This window comes from Diachasma alloeum, unplaced genomic scaffold (genome assembly GCF_001412515.2).
Source record: "Diachasma alloeum isolate Michigan unplaced genomic scaffold, Dall2.0 Dall_scaffold_00339, whole genome shotgun sequence".
In the NCBI taxonomy this organism is placed as follows: domain Eukaryota; kingdom Metazoa; phylum Arthropoda; class Insecta; order Hymenoptera; family Braconidae; genus Diachasma; species Diachasma alloeum.
In genome coordinates this window covers 1106288-1132886 of record NW_021680478.1, presented here as the reverse complement: position 1 = coordinate 1132886, position 26599 = coordinate 1106288, and the positions used below count along the sequence as shown (strand labels likewise).

The 26599-nt window shown below is 39.5% G+C and overlaps 3 protein-coding genes across 4 annotated transcripts; 2 read left to right on the top strand and 1 right to left on the bottom strand.

Moving 5' to 3' along the window:
- The first annotated feature begins 530 nt into the window (after window positions 1–530).
- LOC107040676 (CB1 cannabinoid receptor-interacting protein 1) lies at window positions 531–13459 on the top strand. The gene is made up of 2 exons (XM_015260869.2): window positions 531–846; window positions 10790–13459. The coding sequence occupies exons 1-2, from the start codon at window positions 671–673 to the stop codon at window positions 11112–11114; spliced, it is 501 nt and encodes a 166-aa protein (XP_015116355.1). The 5' UTR covers window positions 531–670; the 3' UTR covers window positions 11115–13459.
- Window positions 13340–19829, bottom strand: LOC107040675 (RNA polymerase II-associated protein 1). Of its 2 annotated transcripts, XM_015260867.2 has the most exons (3): window positions 19585–19829; window positions 15093–18510; window positions 13340–14619 (listed from the first exon to the last, which is right to left on the bottom strand). In XM_015260867.2, the coding sequence occupies exons 2-3, from the start codon at window positions 18450–18452 to the stop codon at window positions 14464–14466; spliced, it is 3516 nt and encodes a 1171-aa protein (XP_015116353.1). In that variant the 5' UTR covers window positions 18453–18510; window positions 19585–19829; the 3' UTR covers window positions 13340–14463. The 2 variants fall into 2 exon arrangements, with proteins under 2 accessions (XP_015116353.1, XP_015116352.1); XM_015260866.1 differs by having other exon boundaries at window positions 14531–18510.
- Window positions 19830–20436: 607 nt separating this feature from the next.
- LOC107040594 (phosphatidylinositol 4-kinase type 2-alpha) lies at window positions 20437–25996 on the top strand. The gene is made up of 5 exons (XM_015260733.2): window positions 20437–21187; window positions 22164–22282; window positions 23490–24248; window positions 24558–24697; window positions 25399–25996. Exons 1-5 carry the CDS (start codon window positions 20848–20850, stop codon window positions 25490–25492), a joined length of 1452 nt encoding a protein of 483 aa, XP_015116219.1. The 5' UTR covers window positions 20437–20847; the 3' UTR covers window positions 25493–25996.
- The last annotated feature ends 603 nt before the right edge of the window (window positions 25997–26599 follow it).

The window sequence follows — 26599 nt, the reverse complement described above, 5'->3', positions numbered from 1 at the left end:
CCCTAATTTTGAGTGGCCGGAGACAATGTTGACCGAAAAAATCAGATTCCTGAGGTAAAATCGCGCGGAAAATAGTATCTTTTAATTTTTTATTCTTGAAAACCGAAAAAAAAAATCACCGGAGGCACTTCCCCTCAATGGAGACGCGACAAAATGGTACAGATCCGCATGACATCCTCCATCGAATGCTCTCCACACATAATGTCAATTGACTCAACCTCATCTCAATCTCAAAGCTATCGTCTCTATTTAGTCTTTTGGCGTCCAGACGATTTGACCCTTACGATTCCCCCAAATTCATGAAATCACTCAAAGTCAACTGCAGTCGTCACCAGTCAAGATTGATAACAAAGGTCCAACTTCCTTGAAAATATGACTACATAAAATATAAATTAATACAAACAAAAGTCAGTTTCACCTCTTCAATACCGAAACAATCCTGCAAAATTTGAGAAATCTCGTCAACGAGATCCACAAAAAATAGAGTTGCGCGAGGAGAAGTTGCGCAGTTGTATCCAAGCACGCGTGCCGTTGCGACGTGCCGCAGTGAGCGTCCCGACGCCGATGACGCAGGTTTCCCGAGAAAATTGACTTCCGTTCGAGCGCGAAATCCGCGAACCCCTGACAAGTGATCATTAACTCAAGCCATTATTCTCGTGTGAGATGTTAGATGGATGCTGATGGTCATTTTCGGGTGACGCTGTCCGTCAGGAAGGAGCCTGGAGCCGGTCCCGTCTTCTGCAAGATGGAGACCTCAGCGAGATTCAGACAGCTGAAGACAGTGAAACTCAGCTGCGAGTCCACGTACAGACTGGACATCAGCTTCAAACCCCCGCAACTGTTGCAGTAGGTATACAGCTGTGTAATTATCAATTATTTACACACTATCGATCATCCTGGATTGTGATTCGACCCTCACCAAATCCCTCGAATTTATTAGATCATTTGAACTCTGTCAGCGTCACGGGATCGTGTTGCATGAGGTTTGGAATCAATTTACACCGCACGAAGAGAAATATTCAGTAATAATTACGGAACAATTCATGTAATCCACAATGGGGAATCGTTTTCCGGCAATTTTTATAGGAATGGAAGAGAAGAAATCTGAAACGTTCACACTGAGAGGAATTTCAATGGTAATTTCAACTACAAGGGAATTGTCAAAATAATAATAGTTACGGTAACAATAAATATTGTAGATTCAACTATTACATTAAAGTGAAAATGACATCATAATGTGGATGACACTATTTGACATAGTAAATCGAACGATGAATCCTAGTTTAATCTACAAAGTTTATTGTTACTGTAAATATAATTTCTTTGACAATTTCCTTGTTGTTAAAATTACCATTGAAATTTTTCTCAGTGCAGTGAATTTTCAGACTCATCACCGAACAAAGTACGAAATTGTCGCGTAATTTTTCCCGAAGAAGTAAATTCTTACAGAAACTTCCCGACTTATTGTGCCTCCAAAATCAAAAATTCTTGAACGTTCAACAATTTTTATGAAGCTGGTGAGTTATTTCTACGTTCAGTTCCGAAAAACTTCTCAATCGTTGGTGAAAATGTACAGAACGACTTGTTGTCCCCACAGCGGTGAGTCATCAGGCGGGTGGTTAATTTTGACGGAACAAATCGTCGAATTTACGTGGCGATTCGTACAATTTCAGCTCCGACTCACACTTTTTATTGAATTTTACTTCGCTCATGGATTACGTTTCGAAACGTAATTTTTACGTTTTTTTTTCTGGCAATTTTTATTGAATTTTTCTCTCTGTGTGGATTTCCTGATAGGTTCGTTGCAAACAAACGAAGGGGTCAAGTTGTTCCTGAAAAACCTGACGAGTTCGGTTGTATGCAGGAAACCTCGGGGGAAATACGTGATTGAGTTTGACACTTGAGTGGGATTCGGAAGAGAATTTTTCCATTCAAATTTCGGCCAAGAAAATTGCACTATGAGACGAAATCCATCTGTCAGTTTCAATGAGAGACTCACTCGACCAGGAAATCTTTTTTTTTCATATATATATCAACATGAAAAATTACCGGTTGAATTATCAAAAATTATCAGTTGAATAGCGAGTGAACAACATAAAATAACAGTCGAATAGTGGAATTCTATTGGCTGAAATTCGGATGGGAAAAATTCTCGTCTGAATGTTTCGTGCCAAATTCTGGAAATTTTTATCGTGTTCAAGTTCCATTGAAATTCCAGGAAATTTCTTTATTGAAAAATCAAATATCCCACTGATTCTGTGTTCAAATGATCTGGAAATCAATAAAATACTTGATTTTTCAGTTCAATTATTCTGTGGAAATTCAGAAAATTCAGGGAAAAACTGAAAATTTCTGTCATTTTATTTCTGAATATTCATGTTTTACTGAAAATTCAATCAAGTTGTGAAATTTCCAACTCACTCCCACTAAAATTCGTATCAATGTCACTCTCATGGGATTTACTATATCCTCTTAAATCATTGGAATGACGCTGTTATTACGCGAGGTCTACCTAATTTTGGGCAAGAGCCTGGAATTTTCGCTGGAGATTTAGGAGATTTGTTTCTTGCGCCCGTTAATCTTCACCTTGGCACTAAGTCGAAATTTATTAGTAGATTTTTTGCTGTCGTAAACTCACTCCGGGGGATCCTAGCAAAAACTAGTAAAGATTCAGGAATTTTCTTTATCAACTTTTGTTTTTACAGGTCGAAGAAATACTTAATTAATGTGACTACTAATTCAAATGCTCATAGAACCTCGCATGATTAATTCAAAAGTTTCGGGAGCTGCTCATTAGTGAAACAGTAATCAAGATCAACGAATGGAATTGCGTTTGAAATTTCTCCAATTGGAAAGAACAAATAAATTAGTTAATTTTGGGGATTTTGTATTTTCTGGAGAATTATTTTTGTAGAGAATTAAATTTATAAATCCCCTAAATATTGAAAAAAATAATAATTTAGTAGATTTTTTGCTGCCGTGACCTCACTCCTGGGAACTTTAGTACATAAAAACTAATAAAAATTCATGGACTTTTTTCATCATTTTTTGCTAGTGGAAACTCGCGCATGATTAATTCAAAAGTTTCGGGAGTTACTCAGTAAAACAAGAATGAAAATCAACGAATTACATTCGAAATTTCTGCGCCTCGAAAGAACACTAATTAGTTAATTTTGGCGATTTCGTATTTTCCCGAGAATTATTTTTGTAGAGAATAAAATTCCTCACGCAAAAATCCCCCAACATTTTCCCCCACAACCACTCATTACCAAAAGGATTCCATTTTCACCAAAAAACCCTAACGAAAACACAAAAAACAAATCCAAAAAAAAGACCAAAATTCAGTGAGAACTAAAACAGAATAAAATATAGAACAAAACGCCTGGAGTAATCCCCTAAAAACACAAAACTACAGAAAAATCTCGTTAACAAAACGATGAAATCACGCGATCAGCGAGTTTGAAATGCAAAAACCCAGTACAAATGCACGTTCACGCTCAACACGTCCCACAATCTCACCTCGTAAACATTGAGCAGCGGATCCGCAGCGAGTATTGCACTGATGGGAATGGATAGTCGCGAGAACAGTAACAGCTGGTTAAAAGTGAACTTATGACCTATCCAGTGCAGGCCCAACGTTCCCCGTGCACCTTCAACCGTGTGCTATAACTCCGCGAAGGTCATGCGTCGAGATACTATTATTGTTATTCCGGGATTTGGCTGTGACCCAAGATTATGCTGCTCAAATTTTTCCTCTCATGAGTTTGCGGAGAATTGTGGACACCATTAGGGACTTGGCGATTGGGTTTTGTGGGGAGGATCATGTGGGCGTGTTCCAGATTTTCAAGTTTTCGAATTGGCTTATAACTCGCTGGAGTTGTTGACAAGGAGAATTATCTCTGTACGAGTTGTTCTGGGGGAAAATGTGCAGAAGATGTTTTTGGGGAGGAGAAAATTTTCTTTAGAAAATGTATTGAGGTTTTCTCCTAAAATCAGCCGTTGTTGAGACAATTGGGGTTTCGTAAAAAATTTTGTTAGGGATATCCAAGTGCTCTGGCTATTTTTTCTCCAGTGAAATGCTTTTCTACTTTTGTAGTCGAACAGCACAAGTTTTACAATGATTTTATTATTCAAACGTTACAGTTCTCAATTTGAATCTCGATATTGATCCGTCAGAAAACATTTTTAAAATCCGAAACAAGTGGGAAGTGGCTCTTGTATTGCACATCGTATAGTTATTTTTATTAATATTTAATATTATATAGTTATTTTTATTAATATTTAATATTATCGCACATGATTTCCTTCTATCATGTATAATTCATTGTTTATTCCTTTTTATTAAATTGAATAAGATTTTCTTTTACCTAATTTTTTCAGATTTTCAAATTAGTTGAATGTTATCAGCATCATTATTCTCATTATCGATTTTCTTCTATACAATCGATTGTCTTCTTTATGATTCTATCTCTCCCCTCAGCCCTTCGATAAAATGTTAATAAAGATAGCGAAATTTTCAATCGGCTCTACAAAAAAGATTATAAAAAAAATTTTGCTATCTCCCTCAGATTCCGAGATATTTATTAAGAACAGGTCGATAGTCAAAATTGACTTATACCGTTTTACCACTTCGCTACTGAATTCAATCAAAAAAATTACTGGGACGTTTTGTTAATTTTGAAATTCTCCTCTTTCTCAAAAGCAAAGTAAAAGATCATCCCAACAAGAATATTCTGGAGAATATTCATTGATTATTCACGCCAATCCATAATAATGAGAGGAATTAATTCACCAGACGCACAGATGATGTCCCATTTAAAATAAACAAATGGGAAATTGCTCTTGTAATGTATACAGTTATTTCGTACTTTCAAAAAATTCAAAATTATTGAAAAATTTCGAATAAATCAAAACGATTACTGCCATCGCTTTCAATCAAACTAAATAAAAAACTAATAGATGAATTAAAATTTAATTAATGGCGATTGGTACTATATTTTTGGATTACACTGGGCCGATGTAACACAAGAAATCCAAAATTTAATTTGAACGATTACAAAGCTTCCATTCGGAAGCAAAATTTTTTAATTTTTAATTTTTAATTTTTACTTCCGTCCCTTTAATTTCCAACTCCAAAAGTTTCGTTGTTCATATCTGATGGCATTAAAACATCAAAGACAGTCTCTGATGAAAGACGATAAATATCCCAGAGGTATCAAACTCCCCCTCATTACTGAGAATGCAACGCTGATACCTCCCGCGTCCGCCTCAACGCGTGGAGTTACTACTGCTGATGATCACCGAGACAGAAGTTTCACTCCAGCTCGTTTATATCCATTCCCCCAGCTATTTAAGCTGGGCTAATAATCTCTATAATGGTCGGTTGTACTCATTATTTAGGAGATATGCCCAAATGTACAGGAACATGCCCGTCGGGCGTTAATTAACTGCGCGAAGTTTGAATCAGACTCGGAATTCGTTGCAGATACCTGTGAGGTTGATATTTAGTTGAACACTGTTAGCAATTTTTTTAATTTCACGGAAAATATGATGGTAATTCTCATGAGAGTGACATTGCATCGAATTTAGAGGAAAATGGTTATGAAATTTCAAGTTTTAGGTAGAATTCGAAGAAATTCATGAGTTTTCTGTGGAAGGGAGATGGAAATGTCACAGCTTCATTGAATTTTCAATGGAACATGAATATTCAGAAATAAAATGACATGAATTTCCAACTTTTCCCTGAATTTTCCTGATTTTTCTGAATTTTCACGGAATAATTTCACTGAAAAATCAAGTATTTTATTGATTTTCAGATCATTTGACCGGAAAATTAATGGAATATTTGATTTTTCAATGACAAGATTTTCTGAAATTTATGTGGAAATTAAACACGATAAAAATTTCCAGGATGTGGCACGGAAAATTCAGAGGAAAATGTTGTCGTACAATAGATTATATTTTTTCCTGCCAACAGTTCTTCTCGGGATATTTCTGATGATCACGACAAACATTTTATTTCAGAGAAATATATTAGATTCCCTTGTATCAAGTTCAACGTCTTCAATATGAAAATTTCAAGCTCAAACTCCTCAATATGAATATTTCTCAAGTTGATTTCAATTTAATAAGGCTCGACCAACTTTTTAAATCTTTAAAATCGACTGATATCTCTTCATCATGAACAGTTGAGGGGAATTCTCAAATTGAGAATCTTACGAATATTCCACGTGATTTAACTAGAAAGAAGAAACCCCACGGGAGTCTATGTAAATTTGAAAATCATTCCGCTTGTCTGGCTCTCTCAAGCCGACAACATATTTTCCGAGAAACCCCCACGAGGCCTTATTGAATCGTTTATCCTTGGGAACATAAGAAAGAGAGGTAATAAAAATGGTATGCGGGGTTCATAGAGATATTCAACCAAACAGTTCCCTCCCGGGAGATGGGAAATCCTTGAAATTCGCTGTATTGTTTTCAATTCAAAGAAAAATCCGTCGACATTGGCAACTCCTTGTAAACATGACGGGAGAAAATATAAAACCATAGGAATAAAAGTCACGTAGACTTTGGGTATCGGTAATGGGCAGAATTGCTCTCGATCTTATCGATGAGGAGAGCTCAATCGCGATCTAGCTCTCCTCATCGATCACTGACTCATTCCCAAACTCTCTCGTCTCAGAATACTCTAATTTCTTCCTTCGTTACCTAGCACTCTCTCACTCACATCTATACTCATTCTGTATACTCTTTGTCACCCACAATAATCTCTTAAATTCCGTTCCCAGGCCCCACGCATCCCTCAAAACCTCCACCTCGCATAAACATTCTCATTTTCCAAACTGTCACTCGCTCCAAACGCTTCTCATACACGGAGAGAAATTTTTGATAAAAAGTATCCGACCGTTTTATAAAAGTGTATCGTGAGTCATCGTTTCCTCATTTCTATCCTGAAATTTAGTCAAAATTAATATATGATGATCAAATTTTATTCTACGTTAGAGAAATTTTATCCTGCCGCATAATAAACTTTACCCTTCCAGTCCAATAATTTTTATGTAGATAAAAACCAAAATTCTAGAACCGTTGGTAAATTTTAAGGTACCGGTACAGTAATTTTTACTCTACTGGAACGGTAATTTTTATTTTCATCAGGATAAAATTTCTCTAACGTAGAATAAAATTTGATCATCATATATTAATTTTTATTAAATTTCGGGATAGAAATGAGGAAACGATGACTCATGATACACTTTTATAGAATGGTAGGATAATTTTTATCGAAAATTTCTCTCCGTACATCCCACCTCAATTCCATAAACTCAGTCTCAAACCTATCGTCTCTATTTAGTCTTTCTGATCTGATTCATTGATTTGTCCAGACGATTTGACACGGAGAGAAATGTTCAGTAAAAATTACGGAACTTACAATTCGCTCACCGATTACGGAATCGACTCAGGAAATTTAAGTGACGGTATCGTAATTTTTCACAGGAGATTCAGATAAAAATTTCGGAAAGCTCTGAAAAAATTCCGTGACAGGTCCGTAAAATTTCCTACAACCACATTTCGCTCCGGAATTACGGAAAAGATAGGTAAATTTTATTGAATATTTCTCTCCCTGGACCCTCACGATTCCCCCACATTCATGAAATCATCCGAAGTCAATTGCACTCCGACCTTACGGGCCAAAAATGCCGCTATCACAGAAATAGAGAGAAAAATTGTTTCTCTTTTTTTTCCTATGAATAAATTACATCATAATGTCCAGTCATAGACAAAGTGTTGATACAACCGTTGAATATCGATCAGACTTGGAGATGACCCACAAGAGAGTGCATTTGATCGTAACCACCACGTGTCCGCCGCCCACGATATTCATCAACGATCATCCTCCTTCGCTTTCTCAAAGAGTGCATCACACGTCGCTCGTAAAACTTGCAACGATTTCGGAGGTATCGACTGCTGTCGAAACTCGTGCAGATGTTGCATCGCGTGTTTATATAATTGAAGTTGAAAATTGGTTATCGCGGGGGGAAAATTGCTCGGAGCATTGGCTCTGGAAATTATTTCTCGGGGTGACCTACAAACAAATACTTAAACTTTTTTTCATTGTGCAAATAATGAGAATGTCAATAAATGCAAGTAAATGGGCTTTTCAGGTATTTGAAACTTTGCGCGGGATCGAGAGCCACGTGTTCGCAATTCATTGCGGGCATTGGTAAAAATTCATGAATTTATTCAATTAAGAGTAGCCGATCTTTTACAATTTCGTAGACTGCACAAATTCATTGTTTATAAATAAATGATTGAAGTCGTTTAAACTTTCGGGAAATTTTCGGGAAACATTTTTTACGATTCCGAAGAAATTATTTTTTTGCTGGAAAACTGATTGTTTATAAATTGTTGATAGAAAATGCTCGTAATTTTAAAAATTGCGATTTTTAAATTATTTCATTAATCTTTCTCCACAAGTAAACTTTCTAATTTTTTTTCCAAATTTTTTAAATGTTTTCTAACGCTTCAAAATCGAGATTCAAATTCAGACTTGCAAAACTTAAATAATAAAATCATGGTAAAATTCGTAAACAGAGGATTAAATGGGGCTCAAATAAAAGCTTTGATGTTTCACTACAAAAGTAGGAACCCATTTCACTGGAGAAAAAATAGCCTAAGTACTTGGATATCCTTAAAATAGAATTTTTTCAACTCGGAATGTTACACGGAGAAAAATATTCAATAAAAATTACGTATCTTTTCCGTAATTCCGGAGCGAAACGTGATGGTAGGAAATTTTACGGAACTGTCACGGAATTTTTCCGGAGCGTTCCGTAATTTTTATCTGAATCTCCCGTGAAAAATTACGATACCGTCACTTAAATTTTCTGAGTCGATTTCGTAATCGGTGAGCGAATTGTGAGTTCCGTAATTTTTACGGAACATTACTCTCCGTGTAAAGAACACTTTGTATCACGTTCTGCCAAAATTCACTCATTTCCCAAGTAATAAGAAAATAATTACCCAAAAAAATAACTATAGCGAAATTTCACCCCCATTAACTGTGCGATTATCTGCATAATGACTAGCTTTACGAAAAAATGTGACAAATCACTTTTTGTAGCCAATAAAATTCTCTACAAAAAGTGCTTTTTACATGTTCGCCTAAACCCACTCATTCTCAAAATAATCACACAAATCTCGGAACATAATATCCATATTCGGTCGAATGAAGGGGCAATAAATTCTCTGGTAGCCGGGCCAATGGTGCAATTTCCGGCGGATGTTCTTCGACAAATATGCGGACATTACGTAGAAAGCTTGGTGGGCCGTGATACTATCCCTGGAGGATGCAATAAAGTTGGAAAATGAATTGTCAGAGGAGGAAACTCACTCGTCACATAGTTCCCATCGATTTGCGGTGCATCGGTACGTGCTAACTGTAATGCGCATCGCTGGATATGAATGATATCCGGGGCTTCTCATGCAAATTCAGGGATAATAGTGGAAATTTTTGATGAATATTTCGGTCTGGCGGCACCATTGATTTTATGGTAATTTTTCGGGGAGAGATACCTGTGGATAAAACTCACTTCACTTACGTTCGCGAGTTTTCGGAGGTAATGAAGCTATATTCGCATGTGATTTATCATATTTTGAGGAAATTTAGATGTGAGTGGAGGAGAATGTAAACATTTCAAAGAGTGAATTTTTTATGGAGACACTTTTTACTTCCGAAGGGAAGCCTTGTTTTTGACCCACTTTTGGATGTTCTAATTTTTATTGCAAATGGTCTAGAATATTATGAAACGTGAAGAAGTGATGTTTTTAGGGTCACGTCTGTGTGTATGAGTCCGACAGCTTGGGTTTTTGGTGATTACTTTTTAGAAAATTCAACATAAATACGGTGAAATTTGTAGATAAAAATCAGAAATTTTGGATCATTGTAGCTATATACTGAACACGTCTTTCTCGGGTGTCTCGATAAATTTCAAGTTGTAGATAGAATTCAAGCAAATTCATGAGCAAATTCATTTCTGATTTTTTGACCCTTATGTAGACCCTTAATCTGACGCATATGACCCTTAATTTGACTCTTGTAACCCTTAATCTAGACCTTTTCAACTTTATTCAGATCCTCGTGACCCTTATTCTGACCCTCATGACCCTTATTTTACCCTTATGACCCTTAATTTTGGAGTCTTAATTTCGAGTACCAAATTTTCATCACCAGACATCGATTTGGTTTTTTATAATATCAAGAGCCTCAAAAGAATAACGAAGAAAGCCATTACCGCATTTTTTGTTTCCCCCATAACACTGTTAGAAAATTACTCTTGAAAATTCAAGTAAAAAAGCTTGAAACTTTTAACAACGACAAAGTTATACGAAACTTTATTGAATATTCACGTAATTGTCGCTGTCCAGGTCCATACGGCGCTGAAAAACCTTGAAAATTTTGAAAATGCAGGCAACAACTGTTTTAAATTCTCAATCTATTGAAAATTGAATTGTATGCGATGTTCACCTTTCACGATGAGTTTGGAAATTCAGGCTTTCATTGAACAATCAATGATTATTCAACATGAAAAACCCAATTTTCTTGAATTTTCAAGAGGAATGCAAAATTTAGTGAACACTTTCATTTGAAATTGAATGCAACCTCACAACATCGAAAATTCAGATGACACTGACTGAAATTTCAGGAAATTTTCAACAGCGCAGTTATGTTTCGAACAAATCTGTCGTCAAGCCTGATTAACAATCACCACGAGCTATTTTCGTTTTTCAGATCCCTCAGCATTGGTGGAAAACCAGTTGAGGCGATAGAACGTGCGCGTGACGGCACAGCTTGCGCTTACAGCGCGTATTACAGCACAAAGGACGTGACACCGTGCACACGTGGCCATCGCGAGGAGTTACCGATTGCAATGCGGGTCCTGGCCTCTGGCTACCTCACCACCTGCCTCCAGATCAAGTATTACAAGCCCGACGACCACAGCCACTGCGAATGGGGCTCGAGATTGCACTGCATCGAGCTCGACTGCTCGAGTGTCGAGGGCAGGCTGGTTACAGTGGACAAGGAGACATATCGGAAACTCGGAATCGAGTCTTAGCATTTGGTGAATGAGCCTCTGACACCAGAGTCCGGTGACAAGATCTTTATGTTTGAAAATCAGTGGTGGAAGTTCACTTGAGCGTCACGTTCTCTGTTTTTCTTCGAGCTTTTCGGCTGCTCCGCTGCGGATTGGGGATCGTGTCGATGATAATTTGGCCGAAAAATAATTACTATTGTACTGAATTTCACGGTGTGTGAGCAAATATCAATTTTGGTGGAATGAGGAATTGTAAATGTTGTATTTTATGGAGGTACAAATTTTAGGGAAATTGTCTTGTGAATATCTCGGCAACGAGTGGGTTTAGAGAAAAATGTCACTAAACATTTTTTGCAGAGAATTTCATAAGCTACAAAAAACAATTGTCACTTTTTCCTTTAAGTCTGAGATTTTTCGAGATATTCACGAAATACTCTACATCGAATGTTTTGAATGTTCAAATATAACTGTAAAACACTCGCAATTGTCTGAAAAACTGGGGCATTCGACGATAACTCGAACGGAAATTCATTATTGTTGAATTGAATTTCTTAAGGTGTGACAAAATATGAATTTTGTTGGAATGAAGAATTAAAAATGTTGTATTTTATGGATGTAAAAATTTTAGGGCGATTGTCTTGTGAATATCTCGGCAACGAGTGGGTTTAGAGAAAAATGTCACTGAACATTTTTTGCAGAGAATTTCATCAGCTACAAAAAAATAATTGTCACTTTTTCCTCTAAAACCAATAGTTTACGAGATACTCCCTAAATACTCCAAATCGAATGTTTTGAATGTTCAAACGCGACTGTAAAACACGCGCTGATTAATTCGTAATTGTCTGAAAAACTGGTGCATTCAGCGGGAAATGTCATGAGACATTTTCCTCTGATATATAAGAAGAATCCGGAATTTTCTATACCTCAATTTTCCTCGTTTCCTGATCCCGTATCTCTCCTACGCCATTACTCTCGTTCAATCGATGTCAATACATTTCACATCGACTGACTTGAAACTGATCACCTACTGATCTCTTCGACGATAATTCGAGGAGAAACTCATAATTATCGAATTGAATTTCATGACGTGTGATAAAATATGAATTTTGTTGGAATGAGGAATTAAAAATGTATTTTGTGGATGTAAAAATTTTGAGATTGTCGTGTGAATATCTCGGCAACGAGTGGGTTTGGAAAAAAATGTCACAAAACATTTTTTATAGAGAATTTCATAAGCTACAAAAAAGCTCTATCACTTTTCCCTCTAAAACCAATAGTTTTCGAGATACTCCCGAAATACTCCAAATCGAATGTTTTGAATGTTTAAACACAAGTGTAAAACACTCGCTAATTAATCCGTAATTGTCTGAAACACTGGTGCATTCAGCGAAAAATGTCACGCGGCATTTTCCCCTGATATATAAAAACAATCCGGAATTTTCTATACCTCAATTTTTCTCCCGTTCGCTGATTGCATCTCTCTCCTACGCTATTACTGTCGTTCAATCGATGTGAATACATTTCCCCTCGGTATTTTCATTTCCCCGTGACATATGTATCTTGTACATATTTCGATAACGTCATCTCCAACGAGTATACAAGGAATACCACTGATATTCTCGGTGAACATTTCGGTCTCCTGCGCAACCCAATTTACTCTAAGAAATAGCAGATACGAATTTAGGTATTTCGTGTTCGCCATTATCATACGTCAATACATGAACGTAATGAACATATCGATGTTGATCACTTGGATGAGGTTGAGTCAATTGACATGATGTGTGGAGAGCATTCGATGGATGATGTCATGCAGATCTGTACCATTTTGTCGCGTCTCCATTGAGGGGAAGTGCCTCCGGTGAATTTTTTTTTTCGGTTTTCAAGAATAAAAAATTAAAAGATACTATTTTCCACGCGATTTTACAAAATTTTTTCCCGAGACGAACCTCACCTTAAATTCAATATAAATTTAAAGTCACTTTGCAATTTATTATGTTTTATTAATATTTCAATTTGTTCATTCATTCGAAAAGAAGAAAAACATGTCAAGTCCATCCACGACATCTCCCTCATTAATTTCTATACCCATGACATCCTCCATGGAACTCATACCAGAATTAATCAATTAGTCACTCGCTTGTAGCGCTGATGAGCGAGCCGACCACCTAGTGCCTCTTTTCATGCTTAAAAATAATTTTTGTAAATCAAGAAGGAAAAACAATACTGAATAAGAAATATCGTTTGTATTTTTTGTATTTATTATGTTTATAAACAGGGATACACTCGCCATATTTCATCAGTATTTACACATATTCAAGTGAGATGTGAATACGTAAATAAAGTAATGTACATTTCGGTATTGAAATTGATAACTTGAGGTTTTCATTTTACCCCTGGACTCTGTTATTCGAGGAAATCCCTTTCTCTCGGAAATTGTATTTTTATAGCTGTCTGGTGCACTCCGAGAGTAATTTTCGCCTCCAGGCGATCCATTATTTTCATTCAATCGAGTTGAATTGCTCCTTTACAAAGTGGAAAATAATCTGGGGAACAAGTGGTTCTAGAGGAAAATGTCAAAAGACCTTTTTTGCGGAGACTTTCATCAACTGCAAAAAAGCTTCGTCAACATTTCGCGCTAGAACCACTCATTAGCGACCTATTTTCATGATTCTCAAAGCAAATTGAGGATTTTAATCGGTGAAAAGAGATGAGGCTTCAATTCTACGTCATCAAAGAAATTCGCATTCACATCTTCAAATCCTTCTTCATTACACCAAAGGGTAAGGATGTTCTTTCTCCACTTTCAAAATCAATACCCCATCAAGGAGAACCCTCCATTCCCCCAGCTATCCCTCGCATTTAAGATCAAAGCCTCCCGAAAGAATAATCCATGTCCATCACACCTTCGCCCCCTCCAAGAGCCTCTCCATGAGCTCTTTATCCTTTATCCCTCGTACCCTCTCCCTCATCCTCCTCTGCAGGCCTCCCTCCCCTCGCAAGAACCTCCCAGACTGATAGACCGCGATCGTGTACATCAACGGGCTCCACTCCTCCTTTACCGCCCCCCTGACGACCGCCGTCAGATACCCCTCGGACGAAAAACGGGGATTTCGTTGGAGAAGTCCAGACGCGTGTGAAGTTTCTTCAAGAAGGTCGGACTCACCTTCTTCAGGGGAACTGGGACGTTCTGGTCCAAATTTCACATCGTCAAAGGAAAAGTCTCGTTCACATATTCAAATACTTCTTCATTACACCAAGAGGATCCTTCCCCACCTCCAAAATGAATACCCCATCAAGGAGAACCCTCCATTCCCCCCAGCTATCCCCCGCATTTAAGATCAAAGCCTCCCGAAAGAATAATCCATGTCCATCACACCTTCGCCCCCTCCAGGAGCCTCTCCATAAGCTTTTTATCCTTTATCCCTCGTACCCTCTCCCTCATCCTCCTCTGCAGGCCTCCCTCCCCTCGCAAGAACCTCCCAGACTGATAGACCGCGATCGTGTACATCAACGGGCTCCACTCCTCCTTTACCGCCCCCCTGACGACCGCCGTCAGATACCCCTCGGACGAAAAACGGGGATTTCGTTGGAGAAGTCCAGACGCGTGTGAAGTTTCTTCAAGAAGGTCGGACTCACCTTCTTCAGGGGAACTGGGACGTTCTGGTCCAAATTTCACATCGTCAAAGGAAAAGTCTCGTTCACATATTCAAATACTTCTTCATTACACCAAGAGGATCCTTCCCCACCTCCAAAATGAATACCCCATCAAGGAGAACCCTCCATTCCCCCCAGCTATCCCCCGCATTTAAGATCAAAGCCTCCCGAAAGAATAATCCATGTCCATCACACCTTCGCCCCCTCCAGGAGCCTCTCCATAAGCTTTTTATCCTTTATCCCTCGTACCCTCTCCCTCATCCTCCTCTGCAGGCCTCCCTCCCCTCGCAAGAACCTCCCAGACTGATAGACCGCGATCGTGTACATCAACGGACTCCACTCCTCCTTTACCGTCCCCCTGACGAGCGCCGTCAGATACACCTCGATAAGACTCATATCATCCTCCCCAGGGTTTACATACTCCTCAATAGGAATCGGAAGCGTCTGCGGGGTCAGTCTGATGTACCTCAGAGCCCCCGCGTGCTCGGACCACAGGATCTTCCTGTAATACTTGTCATGCCTCTGCGCAACGAACGCCATCACCGCCGCGGCAAACCCATCATCTCCGTAAGAATTCGCGCAGAAGCCCTCGCACAAAGCTGCGAATAAATCCGGGAAGGAAGTCACCCCGGGAACGTCGTTGGAGAAGTCTAGACGCTTGTAAAATTTCGCCAAGAAGGTCGGAATCACCTTCTTCAGAAGAACTGAGACGTTCTGATCCAAGTGAATCCCGTCGCAGAGGTATATCAGGATCAGCCTGGAGAACCGTAACGTCGGCGAGAGGTCGTCGAACAGCTCCGGCATGGCTACCTCCAGACTCAACAACGTAATGATCCTCAGGGTGTCGGTTTCCTCCCATTTGATCTCTTCTTTATGACGCGTGTAGGACGCGACTAGGGGCAGGTAGGGCCAGTCCCTAGGAAGGACTGGTTGGTCCCATGATCCAGGGTTGATAAACCCTTCGTAGATCGCTGAAACATCACTCGGCAACTGAAAGCCCTCTTCACGATCTCCTGTCAACTTCAGAGAGTTCAACTCCTGCGACAAATTGGCCATGTTCAGTCTTTCGTTGGATATCAGCAGCTTCAGGAGATCCTTCGCTGGTCCTGGGGCGTCTGCAGGTAACGTCGACAGCAGCTTCATCCCGATCTTCAAGGCAGTCACCGGAGGCAAGCCATTTGGGAGGACCTTCATCGCCTTGATGAGTCCCGTCAGGAGATACAGCTCTGGTCTGGTGAACCAGCTGTTTCCCAATGACCAGTCACTGGTGCTGAGTCTCCTGAGGTACTTCATGACGTACGGATTACTCAGGATGATCATCAACTCGTTCGTCATCGAGTGGTTGTAAAGGAGATTGATGGCAGTGGAAAGGAAGAGAGTGCAGGAGTTGAAGGCAACAATCGGTTGTACCTCTCCTCTTTCGGTTAGAACTCCTAGAGCGGGAAGGGATTCAGGGTTTCTAAGGGCTGTCGTCCGCCCACTGAGGAGATTCGAAGCTAGGATTATTCCTTCAAAGATCTTGGGGTTATTGACCCATTCCGTTCTGAAGGAAGAGATGTCCTTCACGGAAGTTAATGTGGTTGACACTAAGTTTGTGCTGCTCCAAGTGGGAGATGAGAGATTCCTCAACTGTGTACTCCATTTGGCTAACAATGTAGCTAGCACCGGTTGAAGTGTCGGTTCATAATTGGCGACTGCGACCAGTCCTGCTGCGTGTTCTGAAGCTAGTTCAGAGGCCTGAAGATCGTGATTGGTTAGGAGAAGTTGAAGGTGGGAGCCCAGAATCAATCTCGCTCCTCCGACTGTCTCTGAGGAGACCCCCTGGGATAGGAGAGTCTTCCAGAGGCGGAGGGCCTCTATCGACAGACGGAGGCCTGCCTCACCAGGTTCGCTTGTCACGTAAGACAACAAAGAGTTGACTATCTTGAGGTCGTGAAGACGATCGGCCACCGGTTTTCCTCCGTATTCCACAAGAATCCTCAGGAGACGAAGGGCTGTGACGTTAGGAGCATCGTAAGCTGTCTTCAGGTCCTCCAGGTTCATCAACCTATCAGTGGTCAGCGGCACAAAGTGTCTTACAATGATGGACAAGAGGTTCGGCGTGCAGGCGATGTTCAAAGCTGTCGTCTTCGAGTGTCTCGAGATCCTTATGAGGACCTCCAAGGCTGCGGTCACCCCAACAGGCGTCGGCCGCATCTCACTGAGGATGTACCTCAGTCTGATGAGGATGTCTGACCTCACAGCTGCTGACACACAGTCAATTTGCGCTAATTCGTGATCTTTGAGGCTGCTGAAGTCCTCGACATCTGTCTTCGGGGATAGATCAGGCACTCGGCATCTTCCGTCATTGTACCTCCAGTTGGAGAGTCTGTCCAGGGAGATCTCGTCAGCTTCGCTGTACAGGAACGTCCGCAGAGCTTGCAGCGCCGCTGTGACGACAGCTACTGACGTGTCGTCGATCGAGAACCGCAGGAGGAGGAGAATGTTCCTGGAGTTTAACGCTACCAAGGGGGCGGGCTCCAAGACCTTGTCGTACCATCCACTTCTGCTCTTCTCCATGATGTTGGCGATTGTCGTCAGGGCGGTGCAGCGTTGCTGTTGCGTCGATGAACGACTCAGTTGGAGGAGCTCCTGGAGGGAGTACCCGGGACGCTCCGGCTCTTCTCCGTGGTGGTGGAGGCCCTGGTCCATCGGGATGGAATCGTCTTTGAAAGGGAGGAGAAGACCCTCGAAGGAGAATCTGGCGTTGTAAGGCTCCTCTGGGGAAGGACCTGGGGACTCGCTGGGCTCCAGGTCCTTCATCCACTCTAGCTTTGGAGGCTCCACATCGTCCATGTGCACCCAACGGTTCTCCGAGGCTTCTTCCAGGATTTTAGAGACTGGAAGCGGTGGAGGGACTGACGAGTCTGTCTCCATCTTTACTTCCTCGTTCTGAACTATTCTCGATGGGGCATTAGGGTCCACTCCCGATGGGGCTGATGGGGCTTTCGGGGAGATTCTCGATTGCATGGAGGAGTTCTTCATAGCTTTTATGAACTTTATGACGTCTGGACTTAGCAGACTCTCCAGCCGAGCCTTCTCCTGGAGGATCTCCTCCTGCGTCATTTTGTTCAGTTTCTCTAAGTTCTCTTTGTGGATCTCCGAGGACAGGGGACCGCGCACTAGAGCACTCCCTGATTCCTCACTATCTCCGGGAACTCTCGCAGAGTTAATGGGGGACTCTAGCGAGGGCTTGATGTTCTGGTGAAAAAGACTGCCCGAGGTTTCGGTTTTCGGGGTTTTTCTCACCAGGAAGACCTCCGGAAAGCCGGTGGCCTCCGAGGAGGGCTCTGTTGGGGTTCTGGGGGTGCCAGGGGGACCCGCGAATTTCTTCTCGATTATGTTCCCCAAGATTATCGCCGGAGTCGAGGGGACCTTCTGCGCTGGGTCCAGTGGATCCTCCACGATTTTCTCCTCGAGGGAGGGGTTGATCATGGCTCCCGTCGATCTAGACGTCGAGACGTTTGATTTCTCGCGCATTGCCCTACGTTCCGCGAATTTTGATCTGAATTTGGGGGGCTCGGAGGGGGGGAGGGCTTTGCCGCGTAAATTTATGACTTTGGCAGAGGGCGCCTCTCGGGACTGCAGGAACTCCTCCTGCATGCGGAAGAGCTCTTCCTCGCCATCGCCCGGTTTCGGGCGTTTCAAGGTCGTTGGGTCGTTCATTATTGCCGTGAGGGGAGGCTATTTGGGGGAAGATGTTGGTTTTTGGGGGCTCGGCCGCCTGGAGTCAAACAAATCGTGACTTCTTCAGGGGGATTTCTCTTTTATTGAACCTGGGGGAGGGGGTAACACGCTTCTTGATCCGCAACAAAATTTCCGCAGCAAAATTCCCAAATGAAAAGAAAAATGAAGACAGTTTCTCCAGCGACAATTGTATTGTTGACATCTGATCGGCCGCCAATTTATTCTTGGTACATTATATCCGTCGATAAATTATCCGATATTTCATGTGTTTACAATGTCGGCTGATGAACCGTAAGTAGCGAGGGTTTCCGATAACCCTCTCTTCGATTCCAATCAAATTCACTGCTTCACAATGTTCCCCCATTTCAGTAGCGAAGTGGTAAAAAGGTTTAAGTCGATTTTGACTATCGGCCAGTTTTCAGTGAATATCTCGGAATCTAGGGAAGATAGCTAAATTTTTGTCAAGACCTTTTTTGTAGCACTCAATTTGCTCTAGAAAAAAGCCTGTTACGAAAATTTCGTTACCTCCTTTGGATTCGGAGATATTCTTCAAAAACTCAATTAAGAGATAAGTCGACTTAAGGGTAGACGGAACCCCTTTGTCTACATCAAATCTTAGAATTGTTTTCTCCTACAATTATTAATTTCTACCTATGCAATTACTTTATCGTCTCGATTATCGCATTGTTGAGTCAATGAAGTAGTTTAATGAATAAAAAATAATAATTGCAGGAGAAAACACAATTCTAGAGATTCATATAAACGCAGGGGTTCCGTTTCCCCTTAAACCACTTTACCACTTCGCTGCTGATTTGTATTGTCACCGATAGCCTCGTTACCTCACACGAAATTTGTTTTTAATTCAGTATTACCAAATTTGCATTTAATTTGACTTTTTTGCACGTAATATTGGTTCATCAGAAGAGGATATAAGTTGAATGAAACCTCCGGCAAATTTGTGGGTGATTATTTTGTACCTCGGGAATAATGAATGTGGAGGAAATTGTTGGTGGAAAGATTGTCAATGGATAAATTGTCGTTGAAATTTTGTCCACGGATCAAAAGTTACGGAACCCCTGGGAGGATTAGATTATTCTCTGTGATTTCTTACCTTTGATTGCTGAAGAATATCATTGAACGACGAAGTGGAGAGGTTACACCGGTGGGTGGAGAGAGGTTATGTCAGAGGATGGCAAAATGTTTACGGAAAATACACTGAATCTAGTAGAGTTTATTGCAACTATCGGGATTTAACTGTGTTTGTTGCTTATGAAAATTGTTGACTGCGTGTGGACGAGCGTTTGTGGGATTTTTATTGTTAAAATGAGAGGAGAGACAACAATGAGGAGAGCTCGGTTGCATTTACAAACTGCACTGGTTCTGTTTTACCTAGTGAGAAAGAAATCTTCACTTATTTCGCATTCCACTTTCAAATACTCAATTTTCAATCGTCAATAACTCGATATCGGCCGAGTGAAAACCGACGATTTTTTTTTCATTTTGAAGAGATTTTTTGGGGGCTTCAAATGAGCTCTAACTCGTTGAAATCGCACCATCACGTCGGGTGATACTGATGATTGAAGAAATTCTGTTTTACCTCCCCTTCCGGACGAGTATGATGAATAATAAATATTCACTCGTCAATTGCTAGAGATCCGCTGAGTGAAATTCCTCAAATTTTTCTTTATTCCAAAGGTATTTTTACAGGCTTGAAAATGAGGGTAGATTCATTGAGATCGCATCGTTGTGTCCAAAGATATCGATCATTGAAGTTCTTTCACCCTCTTCTCTTCTAAATTAATTTGTCTCAATTTCGTGCATTTCGTTTTTAATTAGACTTGTTAACTCCTCTAAATTCCTTCATTCAATTAGGTGTTTCATATGCATAATGGTAAAGAAGATTTCACCCTTCCCAGCTCGCAATTTCCCCCTCCCCGCACAGTCGCAGCTGATGGCCCAGTGATGTCAAAAATCTGTCACCTGTGAGCTCCCATAAGTGTCGACCACCTAAAGTGACTGAAAAACATTTAAAAAAACGTAGCCCCCACCTCCGTGGGACTCGCAGCATCCCCGATAAGTCCACAGAATGATGTGTGTACTTGAAAACAAGTATCTCGAGCCGTTGAACGCAGTTTGACACAAGAATACGATCAATTTTGCCCTATCAGTCTCATAACCTTGTCCAATTCCATATGAATCTTCATTTCGCGAATGCAGTAGTCCCCCCGATGTCGAGTATTTTACCTAAATAACGAATAAACAAAGTGCAAATACAATTGCTCCTACGAGAATCCATCGAAGAGAGTGACAACAATGAACGGGTGAACTGCGACCTCAACTGCGACTTGATTATTACAAAAATTTAATTACTGTGATGAGTGACTCAGAACAACGCCAGTTGCACGTGCCTTATCGTGAATATCACAGTCAAAGTCTGAATAACACCAGGAACCAGGTGGCCCTGGTGGAGACTGATGCCCTAGTGGATTTATCGACATCGAGCCAAGTTAATCAGTCATCTGTTGTTAAGAATCCAGCTTTATTTGTACAGTCGAATATCAACGATTTGACGGAACTCGCTGTGCCGGATATCGAATTTGCACCTAATTGTAGTAACGAGACGACTCCAATCATTGATTCTCCTGGGATTGACCGGGAGAGTCAGCCTCTCCTCGGTCGGCTCGAGCTTGATGTTACCTTTAATAGATTTCCAGGTAAATGGGGGGGATTTCGACACCTAATAAAACAACACAGAGAAAAATACAAAACAAAACAAACAAAATATAAAACAAATACGTTCTCGAACAAGTCTTGTTTGGGCCAACAAAATCGCTAGTTGAAAATTGCCAAAAAAGAATTTGTTTGGTTCGAATTTGAAAGTCTCAAACATGAATAATTGTTCTGCTTTCGACAGCAACGAAATATTTGGCTCAAGAAGCGGATAATTCACACCAGGCGGTGCCTTTTCGGGATGAAAATATCTCATACAGAGGAAAATTTATCAACTATTTTATCCCTAAGTTACAAGATTGCTATCATATTATTATTGTTTCATTTAAGGGTTCATTTGTTGTCTGTGATTATTAGACAGCCGAAACGAAAAACTACTATCCCTTGTTTCGCATAAAACAAAGATTTTTCGGGCGCAAAATACGTATGGGAGTATCGAGTAACGAAGGAGTAGTGCTAGAAATGACATTTCTTGCGTGTACAGAGAATGCAATTTTTTTTTAACTACTAAATCTACTTTTGCGACAAAAATTTTTCATTGCGGCGCACTCTGTGCATGTTTAGCACAGAAAATTGGTATTTTTGAAGATCAACGGCGTTTTCTATAAATAATTTATAAACAATCAATTTTTCACCATAAAAATCATTCGTTCGGAATCGTAACAAATTCATTAAAATTCAGAATTTTACCAGAAATCGGTTTCATGCTTTAAAAAATAAGGTTTCCGAAAAGTTGAACAATTTCAATAATTTATTTTTAAACAACGAATGTTTAAAAAATAATAATAATTCTGTGCAAATTGTAATTTTAATGACACTAAATATTCGTGATTTTTTGATAATTTTCACCGCACAATTTAATCGACAAATTTGATGATTGAAAATGGTTGAATCTATAGTGTGGTCTGTACCAAACTATGAAAAAAATTGAATATCCTGAATGATGTTATTTAATTTCAGATGATCCACAGTTTTCGGAGTTGGTCTGGCAAGCCGAGTGCGCCATCGACAATGGCATCTACCCAGAAAGGATATATCAGGGCTCCAGTGGCAGTTATTTCGTCAAGAATAATGCTGGTGTAAGCATTGATGTGAATTTCGTCATCTCAGTGGAAATTTTCCATAAATCCCTTGTGAAAAAAGCATGCAACGTTTTTTTTCCGATAGAGCTTCATTCATAGCGCTCAACTTCTCATGCAGCTCTCATTCTTTTCTCCCAAAAGCAATATCCACATCTGCCCCAAACTCAGAGACATATTTCCAAAAGCTCAAATGAATAAAAAAACAGTGGGAAATTGCTCTTGTATTGTATATATTATAGTTATTTTTGCTAATAAATTAGCAATATGCGTCCGAATGGTTATTTTGCACATCATTTCCTTCTGTCATGTATAATTCATTGTTCATTTCAGTTTATAAAATTGAATAAGATTTCCTTTTACGTAATTTTCTCAGATTTTTAACTTAGTTGAATGTTACCAACATCATTATTCTTATTATCCATTTTCTTCTACACAACCTATTGTCATTTTTACAGTTCTGTCTCTCCCCTCAGCCCTCCGATGAAATGTTAATAGAAAAATTTTATTTACACGTACTTGAATGAATATGAAAAATCACATTTGAAGAAATCATCAGAAAACTCACTTCCGGGGAAATTCACGAAAAATTCAAAATTTTCAACAATCATAAAAATCAAATCAATCAATATAGGTATCGTAATCATCTTTAAACTTCCACTTATGCCATTAAAACAAACATTTGAAGCTATAATTGAATTCATTTGAAGCATGATATTCAATGATATCCCCGGAATTCTGATTTTCAAAAAATACAAAATTTTTGGAAATTTTCGAATAAATAAAAATAACGATTATTGCTGTCGCCTTCATCTTCGAACTCGGTCAAAGGGACATCCAAAAGAATTTTTCAAGTAATCATTCAATCAATTCAGAACATTTTTTTTCAAGTTATCGTGGGAGAACCGATTTTCCAAAAAAATCCAAAATTGAAAAATCTAATCGATGAATTAAATTTTAATTGGTGGTGATCGATAGGGCTCAACAATACCTACATTTGAAAAAAAGATTCAATTCCACCCATTCATTAGCGAACAATTGAAGAAAAACGACACACATACGTACAGACACGGTCTAAAAATTGCATTTTGGGACTTTTTGGATCATAATGGGTCGATATAGCACAAAAAATTCAAAACTGGAATTTGCCCGATTACAATGCTCCCATTGGGAAGCAAAAACTAATCATTAATTTCTCACCCCCCAGAAAATAATATCAGTCTTCAAGCCCAAAGACGAGGAGCCATATGGCAGATTAAATCCAAAATGGACAAAGTGGATGCATAAATTATGCTGTCCCTGTTGTTTCGGTCGTAGCTGTCTAATTCCAAACCAAGGTTATCTGAGTGAAGCTGGTGCGAGTCTAGTCGACCGTAAATTGGGTCTTGGCATAGTCCCGAATACCCGAGTGGTCAAGTTGGTCAGTAAAACGTTCAATTACCCCCGCATAGACAGGCAAAAAGCGAGGATGAAGCAGGTGATAATGGACCAATTCCCAGCTGTGGGTTCGCAATTCAAAAGACTGGGATTACCGCCCAAAATCGGATCATTCCAGCTGTTCATGGACGGCTACAAGGACGCTGACTACTGGCTCAGAAGGTGGGAGAACGATCCTCTGCCCACGAGACTCGCCAGGAGCTTTCAGCTGCAGTTCGAGAGGCTCGTCGTTCTCGATTACATCATCAGGAATACCGACAGGGGGAACGACAACTGGCTGATCAAGTACGATCCAGCCGCTGCTAAAGCATCGGCCGAGGAGGCTGAGGTCCACATTGCTGCTATTGATAATGGCCTTGCTTTTCCATTCAAACATCCTGACTCGTGGAGAGCCTATCCTTATCACTGGGCATGGCTCAGCCAGGCTAAACTACCGTTCAGTGAAGCCACTAGGGAACTTGTGCTGCCACAACTGTCCGATCAGAATTTTGTACAAGACCTTTGTGACGATTTGTATCAACTGTTCAAGGTATTCAATTTATTCTGTTTAATTAATTCGATTCCATCCACTTTTTGCTAAAGGCCCGGGGGGATTATCTTTCGAACGTTATCTCTCTCTCTCTCTCTAAAATTCTCTACAAAAAATTTCCTCTGACAGCTTTTCCTAAATACCTTCATCACAATGATAATTAACAATGAAAAAGATGTGATAAATCAACGAGTTACGTAAAAGTTACATACTGCAATTATTTTGAAAGCAAATAATTTCGTGAAAAAATACCACAAGAAGAACAGAACATTTACCATCAGCTCATGTTTCTCATAATTATTATTGCAGCAAGACAAAGGCTTCGACAGACATCACTTCGACAGACAAATGAGTGTAATGAGGGGTCAAATATTGAATCTACAGCAGGCACTCAAAGACGCCAAGAGTCCAGTGCAGTTGGTACAAATGCCTGCTGTAATAGTAGAAAAGTAAGTGCTCATAATCATTAGGGGGAGACTACTGTGAGTTTTAAATGTCGCGGGCTATTGGAGTGAGATTTCTCATGCATCGAAGATCGATTATGTATGTCTAAAAACGAATAATTAGTGCAAAAAAATTGAATACTTATTGTTCGTTTGTCCCGCAGATGCTTAAAAAGTTAAAAATTATCCAGGGCTTCCAATTTTTGAGCTACAGAGTTTTATTGTTAATTTTAAAAAAAGTGTACAATAACAATTACCAATTAGTTTTTTTTTTAAATCCTACACAACTAATTTTATTTCGTTTAGTATAAAAATTTAAACGGTTTAAGTCGACTCATCTCCCAGTTGAGTTTTTGAGGAATATTTTCGAATCCAAGGGAGATAGCGAAATTTTCGTAATTACATTTGTTGTAGCTCTCAATCGGCTCTACAAAAAAGATTATAACACAAATTTTCCTATCTCCCTTAGATTCCGAGATATTTATTGAAAACTGGTCAATAGTCAAAATTGCCTTGTACCGTTTTACCACTTCGCTACTGAGTTATTCGTTTTTAGACATATATAATCGATCTTCAATGTATGAAAAATCTCACTTCAATAGCCCGCGACTTTTAGAACTCACAGTAGTCTCCCCTTAATTAACATAATTTTGTAAATTGAAAATGGAAAAATCCTTTACATAATTTTAATCTGTTTTCACCCCCAGAGCGAAAGGCAATGGAACGCCAAAATTATTCTCGTTTTCCGATACATTCACCCAGCGCTTCCAGAACAAAAGTCCCTTCTTCTCTTGGTGTTGAATCACCTCCCCCCCCCCAGACCAGTGGAACAATTATAAATACAACATAATACTTAAGGTCATAATAACTGAGTTGAGAGTGAAATGACGAGGCGATGAATGAATACAAGCAGATGGTAAAATTATTTGTAATACGATTTTAATGAGAACGCCCTCTTCTTCCTAATCCCCTTCATCTCAGTGAATTTAGCATTTTTTAAATATTATTTTTCATTGGGACTCTAGATCAAACTGAGAAAATTTGTGGTGTAAAAAATTGTATACATGATGAATATAAATGCCTGTTCACTTTTCATTGAATAATGCATACGGTACACTGATGTAGACATTTGTATACAAAATTTAATAACGAACAAGACACAAACAAAACATGAGTAGTTCTCCTGAAACAGAAATATGTATTTTTTCAGTCACATGTACTATTGTAGAATTGTTTGTGCCAATTACTATTATTGTTACAGTTATTACCGAGCATTTGAATAAATATTTAAAGATGACTATTTGAGAGATTGTGAGCTGTTGTGAAATTTAAGGGAATTATTGCAGAATTACTTTACATTTCGTTGAATATCTCCATATCGAGTGGTCTTACAAGGAAAGATCAGAAGACCTTTTTTGTAAATGAGAAAATTTCCCATGAAAAATATCTACTGACATTTTCCCCCCAAATCAATGGTTTATGAGATAATTGAATTATTAAATCATACTAATTTGAGGGATGAATGAATCGAGAATGTTGAGATGAAATTCTTCTCATTCTTCAAAAAAACAATTATTCAATGTTCTATTACACCGCAGGGTGGACGATTTGAAGTTAAAACGAATGACAATGTTTAACAAAAACATCAATTGCAGCTAATTTCATCATGATTCGTGCTCCATCCGCGTGTTTCGTCAATTGAATGTACTCTTTTGATAAATACAATTTTCACCCATTTTTAACTGATTTTACTATCTCGAGAGGATGGAAGTGAGCCCTGTTTGCACGAAAGTGCAGGAGAAACAGTCCACTCCTTATTACAGACCCAAGGGGTGTCCACCTCCACGTCCTGTGAGTTCAATCGCAGAATAATTTTTCACATTTTGTTGAATATTTCGATAACGACTG